The 14,704-nt window shown below is 54.2% G+C and overlaps 1 protein-coding gene across 3 annotated transcripts in view; it reads left to right on the top strand.

Moving 5' to 3' along the window:
- FGD1 (FYVE, RhoGEF and PH domain containing 1) overlaps nt 1-14,155 on the top strand; it is a 221,591-nt gene extending 207,436 nt beyond the window's left edge. For all 3 annotated transcript variants that reach the window (XM_086940178.1, XM_086940179.1, XM_086940180.1), the window contains exons 15-18: nt 70-195; nt 2,525-2,677; nt 3,042-3,185; nt 13,331-14,155. In XM_086940178.1, coding sequence (XP_086796304.1) covers nt 70-195; nt 2,525-2,677; nt 3,042-3,185; nt 13,331-13,612 — 705 coding nt within the window. In that variant the 3' untranslated portion in view covers nt 13,613-14,155. The remainder of the gene's footprint in view (nt 1-69; nt 196-2,524; nt 2,678-3,041; nt 3,186-13,330) is intronic.
- The last annotated feature ends 549 nt before the right edge of the window (nt 14,156-14,704 follow it).

Genomic DNA, 14,704 nt, shown 5'->3' with positions numbered 1-14,704 from the left:
CATCTTGTAACTGGGCTTAAGTTTAAAAAGATTGCTTCTTGCCTCTTACCCTACTCTGTTTCCACTCAGAACACGGATCTGGGTAAACGAGCCCCCACGCCCATCCGGGAGAAGGAGGTGACGATGTGCATGCGGTGCCGCGAACCGTTCAACTCCATCACCAAACGCAGGCACCACTGCAAGGCGTGCGGACATGTGAGTATGAGCGACAGCGCGGAGGGGCAGACCCAGGCCACAGAGGCCTGTGGACATGTTCGTATGAGCAACAGCCCGGAGGGGCAGACCCAGGCCACAGAGGCCTGTGGACATGTTCGTATGAGCGACAGCCCGGAGGGGCAGGGCCTGGCCACAGAGGCCTGCGGACATGTGAGTATGAGCGACAGCGCGGAGGAGAAGGGCCTGGCCACAGAGGCCTGCGGACATGTTCGTATGAGCGACAGCCCGGAGGGGCAGACCCCGGCCACAGCACAGAGGCCTGTGGACATGTTAGTATGAGCGACAGCGTGGAGGGGCAGAACCAGACTACAGAGGCCTGTGCACATGTTAGTATGAGCGACAGCGCGGAGGGGGAGATCCTGGCCACAGAGGCCTGCGGACATGTTAGTATGAGCGACAGCGCAGAGGGGCAGACCCAGGCCACAGAGGCCTGTGGACATGTTAGTATGAGCGACAGCGCAGAGGGGCAGACACAGGCCACAGAGGCCTGTGGACATGTTAGTATGAGTGACAGCGCGGAGGGGCAGACCCAGGCCACAGAGACCTGCAGACATGTGGGTATGAGCGACAGCACGGAAGGGAAGACCCTAGGCAGAGCGGCCGAAGAACATGCAGACAAGGGCCATGGGGGGGGTATTCTTGCTCCTGACTCCTCTGAATATATGGAAGTAGCAGTCTCAGTTGGGCTGGTGTTTGTAACTTCTGGACACATGCCAGACACAGAGGCCTCCGTTAATGTAAGGGGCGTGGAAGGCTAGATGTTTGTAGCCAGAATTCCTACCAAGGAGTGTGGGCAGGTCCAAAAGGGCCACAGCTGAGCAGGGGGTCTGTATGCAGAGGGATTGTGAGTCGGGACCACGGCTGGATCAGGGGGTTGTATGCAGGGGTATGGGAGTATGGACCACAGCTGGGTACGGCGTTTCAATCCAGAGGGCATGTAAGGCCCACGGCTGGGCCAGGGGTTTGTATTCCGGGTACATGAGTAAGGGCCACAGCTGGACAGGGAGTTTGAATACAGGGGTGTGTGAGTACCACAGGTGGGCCAGTGGGTTGTATCTGGAGGGTATATTAGTAAAGACCATAGCTGGGCAGGGGGGCTTGTATCCAGAGGGTATGTTAGTAAAGACCACAGCTGGGCTGGGGGGCTTGTATCTAGAGGGTATGTTAGTAAAGACCACAGCTGGGCTGGGGGGCTTGTATCCAGAGGGTATGTTAGTAAAGACCACAGCTGGGCTGGGGGCTTGTATCCAGAGGATATGTTAGTAAGGACCACCGCTGGGCAGGGGGGCTTGTATCTAGAGGGTATGTTAGTAAGGACCACAGCTGGGCATGGGGGCTTGTATCCAGAGGGTATGTTAGTAAGGATCACAGCTGGGCATGGGGGCTTGTATCCAGAGGGTATGTTAGTAAGGACCACAGCTGTGCAGGGGGGCTTGTGTCTGGAAGGTATGTTAGTAAGGATCACAACTGGGCATGGGGGCTTGTATCCAGAGGGTATGTTAGTAAGGACCACATCTGGGCAGGGGGGCGTGTATCCAGAGGGTATGTTAGTAAGGACCACAGCTGGGCAGGAGGGCTTGTATCCAGAGGGTATGTTAGTAAGGACCACAACTGGGCATGGGGGCTTGTATCCAGAGGGTATGTTAGTAAGGACCACATCTGGGCAGGGGGGAGTGTATCCAGAGGGTATGTTAGTAAGGACCACAGCTGGGCAGGGTGGCTTGTATCCAGAGGTTATGTTAGTAAGGACCACAGCTGGGCAGGGTGGCTTGTATCCAGAGGTTATGTTAGTAAGGACCACAGCTTGACAGTGGGGCTTGTATCCAGAGGGTATGTTAGTAAGGCCCACAGCTGGGCAAGGGGGCTTTGATCCAGAGGGTATGGTAGTAAAGACCACAGCTGGGCAGGGTGGCTTGTATCCAGAGGGTATGTTAGTAAGGCCCACAGCTGGACAGTGGGGCTTGTATCCAGAGGGTATGTTAGTAAGGCCCACAGCTGGACAGTGGGGCTTGTATCCAGAGGGTATGTTAGTAAGTCCCACAGCTGGACACTGGGGCTTGTATCCAGAGGGTATGTTAGAAAGGCCCACAGCTGGGCAGTGGGGCTTGTATCCAGAGGGTATGTTAGTACGGACCACAGCTGGGCAGGGGTTTGTAACCACAGGGCATGAGAGTATGGATCACATCTGGACCTGGGGGTTGTATCCAGGGGGCAAGTGAGGGCCACAGCTGGGCAGGGGCTTTTACCCCCGACACACACACACACAAACAGCCCATGAGAGCCCCTAAAGCTGTGCTGTCTCTTGCAGGTGGTGTGTGGGAAGTGCTCCGAATTCCGGGCGCGGCTGGTGTATGACAACAATCGCACCAACCGGGTGTGCACCGACTGCTACACAGCGCTGCATGGCGACAGCCCGGTGCTGCACCACCAGGCGCCCCAGAGGAGGCGCTCCATCCTCGAGGTGAGACCCCCCCCCCCACCCTGGGCTTTCTACTGAAGTCCGAGTCTGTGTGGAGAGCGCCTGGCAGGAGCCCCCCAAAAGCCACTGAGGGCAGAGGGAAGGAAGTCTCCCCAGCCCTCAACTCTCTCTCTCTATGAACTCCTCTCTCCTTGAACCGCCTCTCTCTATGAACCGCTCCCTGACTGAACCCCCAGTCTAAATCAACCATCTCTCTTTATGAATCTCTCCATGAGTGAATGAGCTAACCCATCGCTATAAAAACCTCTCCCTGAGTGAACCCCTCTCTCTTCAACCGTCTCTCTCTATGAACATCTCCCTGAGTGAACCCCTCTCTCACTGAACCCTTTCTCTCTCTCTCCCACAGAAGCAGGCCTCGGTGGTGGCAGAGAACAGTGTGATCTGCAGTTTCATGCATTACATGGAGCGAGGTGGCAAGGGTTGGCACAAGGGCTGGCTGGTGGTGCCCGAGAACGAGCCCCTCGTGCTGTACATCTACGGAGCCCCGCAGGTGAGATGCCAGGCCTGGAGGCAGGGGGTCTACCCACCTGTGCCAGAGCAACCCAGTGAACCACCCAAGGCAGTGATGACACTGCCCGGGCCTTGTCCCCTGGGTGAGACACCCTGCCAGAAGCAGCTGGGGTGTTAGGGTGTTTCAGCCCTGGATAAGACTCCTAGTAACCTAGCACCCCGTGTAACACTCACACACAGGGGTATATTTACACTTAACGTGGCTTAACGCTGCCTTGTAAATAAGTCACCCTTTCACGCTACACAGAGCTTGAAAGGGGAGGGCAATGGGTGTTGCAATGGGCGTTTCACCGCAACACCCATTGATTTTGATGTTGCCTCATATTTCATATTTACAAGGGCCGCGTAAATACGAGGCAGCGCCAAAATTAAGACCAGGGAAATCCTGGAGCTTAACCATGCGAAATGAGGAAAAATGCTTCATTTCTCTTTGTTTTTGCTGTTTCTAGGTTACTGCATTGTCCAGCGCACACAGAAACAGCAAAATGCAATGGACCTCAGTTACACCAGTAATCCAAAGGGTAGCTGGGCCTCAACTCCACTAGTAATCCCAGGGTAGCTGGACCCCACGCACACCAGTAATCCCAGGGTAGATGGGACCTCCATCACTCCAGTAATCCCCAGGGTAGGCGGGACCTCAGTCGCACCAGTAATCCCAGGGAAGATGGGACCTCAGTTACACCAGTAATCCCAGGGTAAGTGGACATCAGTCACAAGGGGCTTGGGGCCACGACCCCTGTCCATGTTAAGCGGATTCCCATTTACTATGGGAGACAGGAACTGCTACGTCTACGTCCACCCATGGCGGAGACATGTTGGCACTCCATGGAGGCATTACCACTCTGAGACTGCTTACATTGCTCCTTTAAGGGCAGGAGGGAGCCGGCTAGTGGGATAGGCACTAAGAGATTCCAGGGAGGCTTGCGGAATTGTAGATCGCTCAGCAAGCATAGTAATCAGATTTGGGATCTCCTTCTGGATGGGAAACTGGATGTTCTCTTCCTAACGGAGACTTGGTTGGGGGAGAACTCTGACCCGGACATTATAGAAGCTATCCCGCCAAGCTACACCATAGCCAAAATAGATAGGCGCGGGGGGAGGGGTGGGGGGATTGCCATAGTTATCAAGGCTCCGCTTGAATGTACTCTGGAGCCCCTAAAAATAGATAGCTGCGAGGCAGGACATTTTAACCTGAAATTAGGCCCTCCGTATTCTGTTTCTGGGATCCTTGTATGTAGACCCCCAGGAGGGCTAAGAGATTTTAGAACAAGTCTGATGGAGGGTATCGCTCATTTAGCTATCAGGAGGAGCAGGCTTCTGGTGTTAGGAGACCTTTCCATACATCTTGAGGATGAACGGCTCAAGGAGGCCATAGATTTAAGGCAAGAGCAGCAGGCATTGCAATTGGAATTGAAAAATACGACTCCTACCCATAAGCATGGCCATCTACTGGATCCGGTGTTTGCAAGTTGGGACGGAGTGGTGGCGGATACTCCCCTTCCTGTGCCTTGGTCGGATCACTATTTAGTTCCCTTTAATATAAACATCTTAGCGGTAGACACACAAAGAGGGGAGAATAAGAGCTACCCCGTCGCAAATGGAAGCACTTTTCACAAGTCACCTTTAGCAAACTGCTGCAGGAAGGGGGCCCGCCGGGGGGCGCTGACAGTGAATGTGCGAATAAAAAGCTAGAGGAACGCATTCTTAGTGCCCTCAACGCAGTGGCCCCGCTGTGTTTATCTAAGGCCGGTAGCAGAGGCAATAAGTCAGCTCCTTGGTTTACGCCCGATCTGCAGACGGCGAGTGGACTTCTGCCCACAAATGAAGAGAAACTATAGGGAGGCACAGAGGAAGTACCAAGCTATGGTGCGAGGAGCTAAAGCCACCCATTATAAAAATCGTATTGGGGAGGCAGAGAACTCCTCGAAAGAACTCTTTAAGATTTTTTAAAGAGATTTCTTTGGTGGCGAGCTCTAATGCCCCAGACAATGACTCGGTGGCGGAGTCCAACAGAGTAGCAGAATACTTTGCAGGGAAGGTCAGGGATATTTACGCTTCCTTTTAAAAAAACACAGAAAGTGGGTTATGTTTTGAGGAAGTGACCGGGGTAAGCAATACGGAAAGCTGCCTGGAGTACTTTATGGTCCCGCCCCCGGAGGTGCTACGTAGAATCTGTCAGGGGGTTAAGTCGGGCTCTCCTCGTGACCCTGCCCCCCCTAAGGTGTTGGGAGAGAGCCTGCTGGTCTGGAACCTTACATCAGGCATGTACTTCAGACTTAGTTTGTCTCCCAAACGCTTCCGGGAGACTGGAAGAAAGCAGTAGTTCTTCCTATAAAGAAGAAACCTAATGTGAGCCATGAAGTACTTGAGAACCTTAGGCCAATCTCGCTGCTACCATACTTAGCCAAGGTTGCTGAGAAAGTGGCAAACTCTCAACTGATGGCACACTTAGAGAAGGCTAACATCCTGCACTCCTCCCAATCGGGTTCCGGTCAGGATTCTCGACTGAGACAGCCCTTCTGAGAGCTACTCAGACCCTAAGACGAGGGGCGGATGCCGGACACACCATGGCGCTGGTGAAGTTAGACCTCAGTGCGGCGTTTGACACTGTAGCTCATTCCATCTTGCTGCAGTGTCTAAACAGAGGTGGTGTCACAGGTTCTGCACTGGGGTGGCTGAAATCCTTCCTTACGGGCCGAAGCTTTCAGGTTCAACGGGGCTCTTTTCGATCCACAGAGGTGGCGTTGGAACAGGGGATGCCTCAGGGCTCTGCCCTGAGTCCAACTCTATTTAATTTATACATGGCCCCCCTAGCCGAAGTGGTGCAAGCATATAGAGTGGAGTTAGTTTCCTACGCCGACCACACCCAACTGCTGATCTCCCTGTCTCAAGCACCACCAACTGCGGCATCCAACTTTAAGGCCTGCATGCAGGCCTTGGCCTCATGGATGAACTCGCACTGGTTGAAGTTAAATGGCGCCAAGACTGAGGTGCTGGTGGTTGGTGGGGTTAACCTCAGCTGGACAGCGGATTGGTGGCCACCCTGCTTGGGTCCCACTCCCACTCCCTGTAAGGAGGCAAAGAATCTGGGGATATGGGTTGATCCCACACTATCCTACGAGGGCCACATTCGTCGCCTAGTGGGAAAGTGCTTTGGGGTGCTAAAAACACTTAATCACACCTTAGATCTACTTCCTCTTGAAGCTCGACGCACCATGACCCAGGCACTCGTGACGTCCCGTATGGATTACGGGAATGTCCTGTTTTTAGGTGCTACAAAAAAAAGTCTGGGACATCTGCAAGTTCTTCAAAATGCGGCCGCTCGACTAGTCCTGAGACTCCCAAAAAGAGCAACCTCTAAGCTTGCTCTTGCGGCTGGCTCTACACTGGCTACCAGTCAAGAAGAGGGTCATGTATAAATCTCTCCTAATATGCCATTGGATATTATGGCATAATGCGCCTTCCTATCTCCAAATCCTGATACATAGGTATGAGCCGAGTAGAGCTTTACGCTCAGAAGGGACGGGCCAGCTGACGAATCCCTGTGTAAAAAGAGCTAAAGTGGGAGGTCGATCTTTTGGAGTCGTAGCGGCTCTAAGCTGGAACAGACTCCCGATGTGCCTCAGACTAGAAAGATCGGAGGCCAAATTCAGAAGTCTGCTCAAAACTCACCTGTACAACTTATAAAGCTAAGGTGTGGGCGGGGGAGGTGTTAATGCTGCCTGAAATGTCTCTCCACAGCACGGGGACACGCCGGGATGGAGTAACCAGGCGCTTTATAAACTACTTTATTATTATTATTATTACTAGTAATCCCAAGGCTAGGTGGGCCTCAGTCATGCCAGTAATCCCAGGGTAGATGGGACCTCAGTTACACCAGTAATCCCCGGGGTAGGTGGACCCCACCCACACCAGTAATCCCCAGGGTAGATGGACCTCAGTCACACCAGTAATCCCAGGGTAGGTGGACCTCATGCACACCAGTAATCCCAGGGTAGGTGGACCTCAGTCACACCAGTAATCCCAGGTAGGTGGGCCTCAGTTACACCAGTAATCCCCAGGGTAGGTGGACCTCAGTCACACCAGTAATCCCCAGGGTGGAGAGGACCTCAGTCACACCAGTATTCCCAGGGTAGGTGGGCCTCAGTTACACCAGTAATTCCCGGGGTAGGTGGATCCCACCCACACCAGTAATCCCCAGGGTAGATGGGACCTCAGTTACACCAGTAATCCCCAGGGTAGGAGGGCCTCAGTCACACCAGTAATCCCCAGGGTAGGTGGGCCTCAGTCACACCAGTAATCCCCAGGGTAGGAGGGCCTCAGTCACACCAGTAATCCCCAGGGTAGGTGGGCCTCAGTCACATTAGTAATCCCCAGGGCAGATGGGACCTCAGTCACATCAGTAATACCCCAGGTAGGAGGACCTCAGTCACACCAGTAATCCCCAGGGTAGAGAGGACCTCAGTCACACCAGTAATCCCCCAGGTAGGAGGACCTCCGTCACACCAGTAATCCCCAGGGTAGAGAGGACCTCAGTCACACCAGTAATCCCCCAGGTAGGAGGACCTCAGTCACACCAGTAATCCCCAGGGTAGAGAGGACCTCAGTCACACCAGTAATCCCCAGGGTAGATGGGACCTCAGTCACACTAGTAATCCCAGGGTAGGTGGGCCTCAGTCACACCAGTAATCCCCAGGGAAGGTGGGCCTCAGTCACACCAGTAATCAAGGTAGGTGGACCTCAGTCACACCAGTAATCCCAGGGCAGGTGGGGCCTCAGTCACACCAGTAATCCCAGGGTGGGTTGAACCTCACACACACTAGTAATCCCAGGGTAGATGGGACCTCAGTTACACCAGTAATCCCCAGGGTAGGTGGGCCTCAGTCACAACGGTAATCCCCAGGGAAGGTGGGGCCTCAGTCACACCAGTAATCCCAGGGTAGGTTGGACCTCAGTCATGCCAGTAATCCTCAGGGTAGGATGAACCTCAGTCACACTCGTAATCCCAGGGTAGGTGGGCCTCAGTCACACCAGTAATCCCCAGGGTAGCTGGGGCCTCAGTCACACCAGTAATCCCATGGTAGGTGGCCCTCAGATCCACCAGTAATTCCCAGGGTAGGTGGACCTCAGTTACATCAGTAATCTCCAAAGTAGGTGGGACCTCAGTCACACCAGTGACATCCAGGGTAAAGGGGACCTCAGTCACACCAGTAACCCCCAGGGTAGGATGGACCTCAGTCACACCAGTAATCCCCAGGGTAGCTGGGCCTCAGTTACACCAGTAATCCCCAGGGTAGGTGGACCCCACCCACACCAGTAATCCCCAGGGTAGATGGGACCTCAGTTACACCAGTAATCCCCAGGGTAGGTGGGACCTCAGTCACACCAGTAACATCCAGGGTAGGATGGACCTCAGTCACACCAGTAATCCCCAGGGTAGCTGGGCCTCAGTTACACCAGTAATCCCCGGGGTTGGTGGACCCCCCCCCCACACACACACCAGTAATCCCCAGGGTAGAGGGGACCTCAGTTACACCAGTAATCCCAGGGCAGGTGGGGCCTCAGTCACAGCAGTAATCCCAGGGTGGGTTGAACCTCACCCACACCAGTAATCCCACGGTAGATGGGACCTCAGTCACACCAGTAATCCCCAGGGTAGAGAGGACCTCAATCACACCAGTAATCCCCAGGGAAGGTGGACCTTAGTCACACCAGTAATCCCAGGGTAGATGGGACCTCAGTTACACCAGTAAACCCAGGGTAGGTGGGGCATCAGATCCACCAGTAATCCCCCAGGTAGGAAGACCTCAGTCACACCAGTAATCCCCAGGGTAGAGAGGACCTCAGTCACACCAGTAATCCCAGGGTAGATGGGACCTCAGTTACACCAGTAATCCCCAGGGTAGATGGGACCTCAGTCACACCAGTAATCCCCAGGGTAGCTGGGCCTCCGTCACATTAGTAATCCCCAGGGTAGATGGGACCTCAGTCACATCAGTAATCCCCCAGGTGGGAGGACCTCAGTCACACCATTAATCCCCAGGGTAGGTGGGCCTCAGTCACACCGGTAATCCCCAGGGAAGGTGGGGCCTCAGTCACACCAGTAATCCCAGGGTAGGTTGGACCTCAGTCATGCCAGTAATCCTCAGGGTAGGATGAACCTCAGTCACACTCGTAATCCCAGGGTAGGTGGGCCTCAGTCACACCAGTAATCCCCAGGGTAGAGGGGACATCAGTCATGCCAGTATCCCAGGGTAGATGGGACCTCAGTTACACCAGTAATCCACAGGTTAGGTGGGGCCTCAGTCACACCAATAATCCCCAGGGTAGCTGGGGCCTCAGTCACACCAGTAATCCCATGGTAGGTGGCCCTCAGATCCACCAGTAATTCCCAGGGTACGTGGACCTGTTACATCAGTAATCTCCAAAGTAGGTGGGACCTCAGTCACACCAGTGACATCCAGGGTAAAGGGGACCTCAGTCACACCAGTAACCCCCAGGGTAGGATGGACCTCAGTCACACCAGTAATCCCCAGGGTAGCTGGGCCTCAGTTACACCAGTAATCCCCAGGGTAGGTGGACCCCACCCACACCAGTAATCCCCAGGGTAGATGGGACCTCAGTTACACCAGTAATCCCCAGGGTAGGTGGGACCTCAGTCACACCAGTAACATCCAGGGTAGGATGGACCTCAGTCACACCAGTAATCCCCAGGGTAGCTGGGCCTCAGTTACACCAGTAATCCCCGGGGTTGGTGGACCCCCCCCCCACACACACACCAGTAATCCCCAGGGTAGAGGGGACCTCAGTTACACCAGTAATCCCAGGGCAGGTGGGGCCTCAGTCACAGCAGTAATCCCAGGGTGGGTTGAACCTCACCCACACCAGTAATCCCACGGTAGATGGGACCTCAGTCACACCAGTAATCCCCAGGGTAGAGAGGACCTCAATCACACCAGTAATCCCCAGGGAAGGTGGACCTTAGTCACACCAGTAATCCCAGGGTAGATGGGACCTCAGTTACACCAGTAAACCCAGGGTAGGTGGGGCATCAGATCCACCAGTAATCCCCCAGGTAGGAAGACCTCAGTCACACCAGTAATCCCCAGGGTAGAGAGGACCTCAGTCACACCAGTAATCCCAGGGTAGATGGGACCTCAGTTACACCAGTAATCCCCAGGGTAGATGGGACCTCAGTCACACCAGTAATCCCCAGGGTAGCTGGGCCTCCGTCACATTAGTAATCCCCAGGGTAGATGGGACCTCAGTCACATCAGTAATCCCCCAGGTGGGAGGACCTCAGTCACACCATTAATCCCCAGGGTAGGTGGGCCTCAGTCACACCGGTAATCCCCAGGGAAGGTGGGGCCTCAGTCACACCAGTAATCCCAGGGTAGGTTGGACCTCAGTCATGCCAGTAATCCTCAGGGTAGGATGAACCTCAGTCACACTCGTAATCCCAGGGTAGGTGGGCCTCAGTCACACCAGTAATCCCCAGGGTAGAGGGGACATCAGTCATGCCAGTATCCCAGGGTAGATGGGACCTCAGTTACACCAGTAATCCACAGGTTAGGTGGGGCCTCAGTCACACCAATAATCCCCAGGGTAGCTGGGGCCTCAGTCACACCAGTAATCCCATGGTAGGTGGCCCTCAGATCCACCAGTAATTCCCAGGGTACGTGGACCTGTTACATCAGTAATCTCCAAAGTAGGTGGGACCTCAGTCACACCAGTGACATCCAGGGTAAAGGGGACCTCAGTCACACCAGTAACCCCCAGGGTAGGATGGACCTCAGTCACACCAGTAATCCCCAGGGTAGCTGGGCCTCAGTTACACCAGTAATCCCCAGGGTAGGTGGACCCCACCCACACCAGTAATCCCCAGGGTAGATGGGACCTCAGTTACACCAGTAATCCCCAGGGTAGGTGGGACCTCAGTCACACCAGTAACATCCAGGGTAGGATGGACCTCAGTTACACCAGTAATCCCCGGGGTTGGTGGACCCCCCCCCCCCCCACACACACACACCAGTAATCCCCAGGGTAGAGGGGACCTCAGTTACACCAGTAATCCCAGGGCAGGTGGGGCCTCAGTCACAGCAGTAATCCCAGGGTGGGTTGAACCTCACCCACACCAGTAATCCCACGGTAGATGGGACCTCAGTCACACCAGTAATCCCCAGGGTAGAGAGGACCTCAGTCACACCAGTAATCCCCAGGGAGGGTGGACCTTAGTCACACCAGTAATCCCAGGGTAGATGGGACCTCAGTTACACCAGTAAACCCAGGGTAGGTGGGGCATCAGATCCACCAGTAATCCCCCAGGTAGGAAGACCTCAGTCACACCAGTAATCCCCAGGGTAGAGAGGACCTCAGTCACACCAGTAATCCCAGGGTAGATGGGACCTCAGTTACACCAGTAATCCCCAGGGTAGATGGGACCTCAGTCACACCAGTAACCCCCAGGGTAGGATGGACCTCAGTCACACCAGTAATCCCCAGGGTAGCTGGGCCTCCGTCACATTAGTAATCCCCAGGGTAGATGGGACCTCAGTCACATCAGTAATCCCCCAGGTAGGAGGACCTCAGTCACACCAGTAATACCCAGGGTAGCTGGGCCCCCGTCACATTAGTAATCCCCAGGGTAGATGGGACCTCAGTCACATCAGTAATCCGCCAGGTAGGAGCACCTCAGTCACACCAGTAATCCCCAGGGTAGAGAGGACCTCAGTCACACCAGTAATCCCCCAGGTAGGAGGACCTCAGTCACACCAGTAATCCCCAGGGTAGAGAGGACCTCAGTCACACCAGTAATCCCCCAGGTAGGAGGACCTCAGTCACACCAGTAATCCCCAGGGTAGAGAGGACCTCAGTCACACCAGTAATCCCCAGGGTAGATGGGACCTCAGTTACACCAGTAATCCCCAGGGTAGGATGGACCTCAGTCACACTAGTAATCCTAGGGTAGGTGGGCCTCAGTCACACCAGTAATCCCAGGGTAGGTGGACCTCAGTCACACCAGTAATCCCAGGGTAGGTGGGCCTCCGTCATGCCAGTAATCCTAGAGTAGATGGGACCTCAGTCACACCAGTAATCGCAGGGTAGGTGGACCTCAGTCACACCAGTAATCCCAGGGTAGGTGGACCTCAGTCACACCAGTAATCCCAGGGTAGGTGGGCCTCAGTCATGGCAGTACTCCTAGAGTAGATGGGACCTCAGTTACACCAGTAATCCCACGGTAGATGGGACCTCAGTCACACCAGTAATCCCAGGGTAGGTGGGCCTCCGTCATGCCAGTAATCCTAGAGTAGATGGGACCTCAGTTACACCAGTAATCCCACGGTAGATGGGACCTCAGTCACACCAGTAATCCCAGGGTAGGTGGGCCTCAGTCATGCCAGTAATCCTAGAGTAGATGGGACCTCAGTTACACCAGTAATCCCACGGTAGATGGGACCTCAGTCACACCAGTAATCCCAGGGTAGGTGGGCCTCAGTCATGCCAGTAATCCTAGAGTAGATGGGACCTCAGTTACATCAGTAATCCCCATGGTAGAGAGGACCTCAGTCATGCCAGTAATCACCAGGGTAGATGGGACCTCAGATCCACCAGTAATCCCCCAGGTAGGAGGACCTCAGTCACACCAGTAATCCCCAGGGTAGAGAGGACCTCAGTCACACCAGTAATCCCAGGGTAGATGAGACCTCAGTTACACCAGTAATCCCCAGGGTAGGTGGGCCTCAGTCACACCAGTAATCCCCAGGGTAGATGGGACCTCAGTCACACCAGTAATCCCAGGGTAGGTTGGACCTCAGTCATGCCAGTAATCCCCAGTGTAGGATGGACCTCAGTCACACTAGTAATCACCAGGGTAGATGGGACCTCAGTTACACCAGTAATCACCAGGGTAGATGGGACCTCAGATCCACCAGTAATCCCCCAGGTAGGAGGATCTCAGTAACACCAGTAATCCCAGGGTAGATTGGACCTCAGATCCACCAGTAATCCCCCAGGTAGGAGGACCTCAGTCACACCAGTAATCCCAGGTGCTTGTCATTAAACCCTAGAGTTGTTTTGAAATCTCAGCACTTCTCATTGAGCTCTGACTCCCTCTCTCTTTTGCAGGACGTGAAGGCTCAACGCAGTCTGCCCCTGATTGGCTTCGAGGTGGGGCCGCCGGAAGCCAGTGACCGCATCGAGAGACGGCATGCCTTCAAGATGAGCCAGAGCCACCTTGTCTTCTACTTCAGTGCCGAGACAGAGGAGCTGCAGCGCCGCTGGACTGAGGTGCTGAGCCGCGCGGGGCGGGGCGAGGAGTGGACACATGGCTGTGCCATCATGGAGGCTGACGAGGAAGGGGAAGGCAACGGGTCAAACACAATTCTCACAGGTGCAGGAAACACCTGAGCCCTGATGCAGAAACACTCAAGCATTGGTATGGTAGACCTGGCCCGGGTGAGGCGGCTCCTGTCCACCATAGTGGGAAATGTCAGAGCCCTGGCTGAGCCTCCAGGGGGGGAGGAGGGACCACCAGGGCCTTGGAAACAGGACACCCCTGAGACCCAACATGGGGCACATCTGAGAATCCCAGAGGAAGAAACGGAAAAGAAGCCAACTGGGTATGTGGACATCACCTGAACCTCCACATCAGAAAACTGAATTCCCCCGGGAAGTTGGAGGCGAGGAACAGATGAACCTCATTGCATCCAAGCAAATCCCCTGCCGCTCCAAATGTTTTGTGGCTTGCCACTGCCATCCACAACCTTCCAGGAATCACCAAGCTCTCAACGCGTTACTTGAACTCATAATGGGCACTTTTAAGTTTTGTTTTTTACATCTTCTCTATCTATTATTATTATTTTTTAATATTTACCGAAAAAGTTTTTTTACAGTCCTATGTTGTTTGTTTTTCCGTGTATGTAAAGATAAAGAAAGCCATTTGTAAAGAAACTGTTTCTGCAGATTCTGTCAAACAGGAAGAGAGCTTGTTGGCAGTCCTCGTGCTTGGGGGCAAAGTGCGCCTGCGCAGCCTGGCCATTTTCTGAGCTGGGATGGGGCAGTGAGATAAATAACGGTGATGGATCAAGCTCTGATCTTTGGACTGGGTAAGAGTGGTCTGTTTAACTCAGACACTCTGTTCATCACCACCCCCCTTTTTGTAAACTGTTTTTGGCCACTATAGGTGTGGCAGGGTATACTCAGACATGAGTCCCTTTCTCACTGCTCCATCAGGATTCAAGCAAGCCGGGCCGAAGAAGGCTGAAATGCCAGAAACCGGTCCCCGGTAGCTTGTCTCCTTTCTGGTGAAGAATTGGCTTGGTAGTTTAGTCTGCCCTGTTCCCATGATGCACTGGGCCAGGGACAGACTGATTTGCATATAGCCAGTTTCTGAGCTGGGATGGGGCAGTGAGATAAATAACGGTGATGGATCAAGCTCTGATCTTTGGACTGGGTAAGAGTGGTCTGTTTAACTCAGACACTCTGTTCATCACCACCCCC

Source organism: Lissotriton vulgaris, chromosome 10 (genome assembly GCF_964263255.1).
Source record: "Lissotriton vulgaris chromosome 10, aLisVul1.2, whole genome shotgun sequence".
In the NCBI taxonomy this organism is placed as follows: domain Eukaryota; kingdom Metazoa; phylum Chordata; class Amphibia; order Caudata; family Salamandridae; genus Lissotriton; species Lissotriton vulgaris.
The sequence above is the reverse complement of the archived record's forward strand: the minus strand, read 5'-3'. Positions and strand labels throughout refer to the sequence as shown.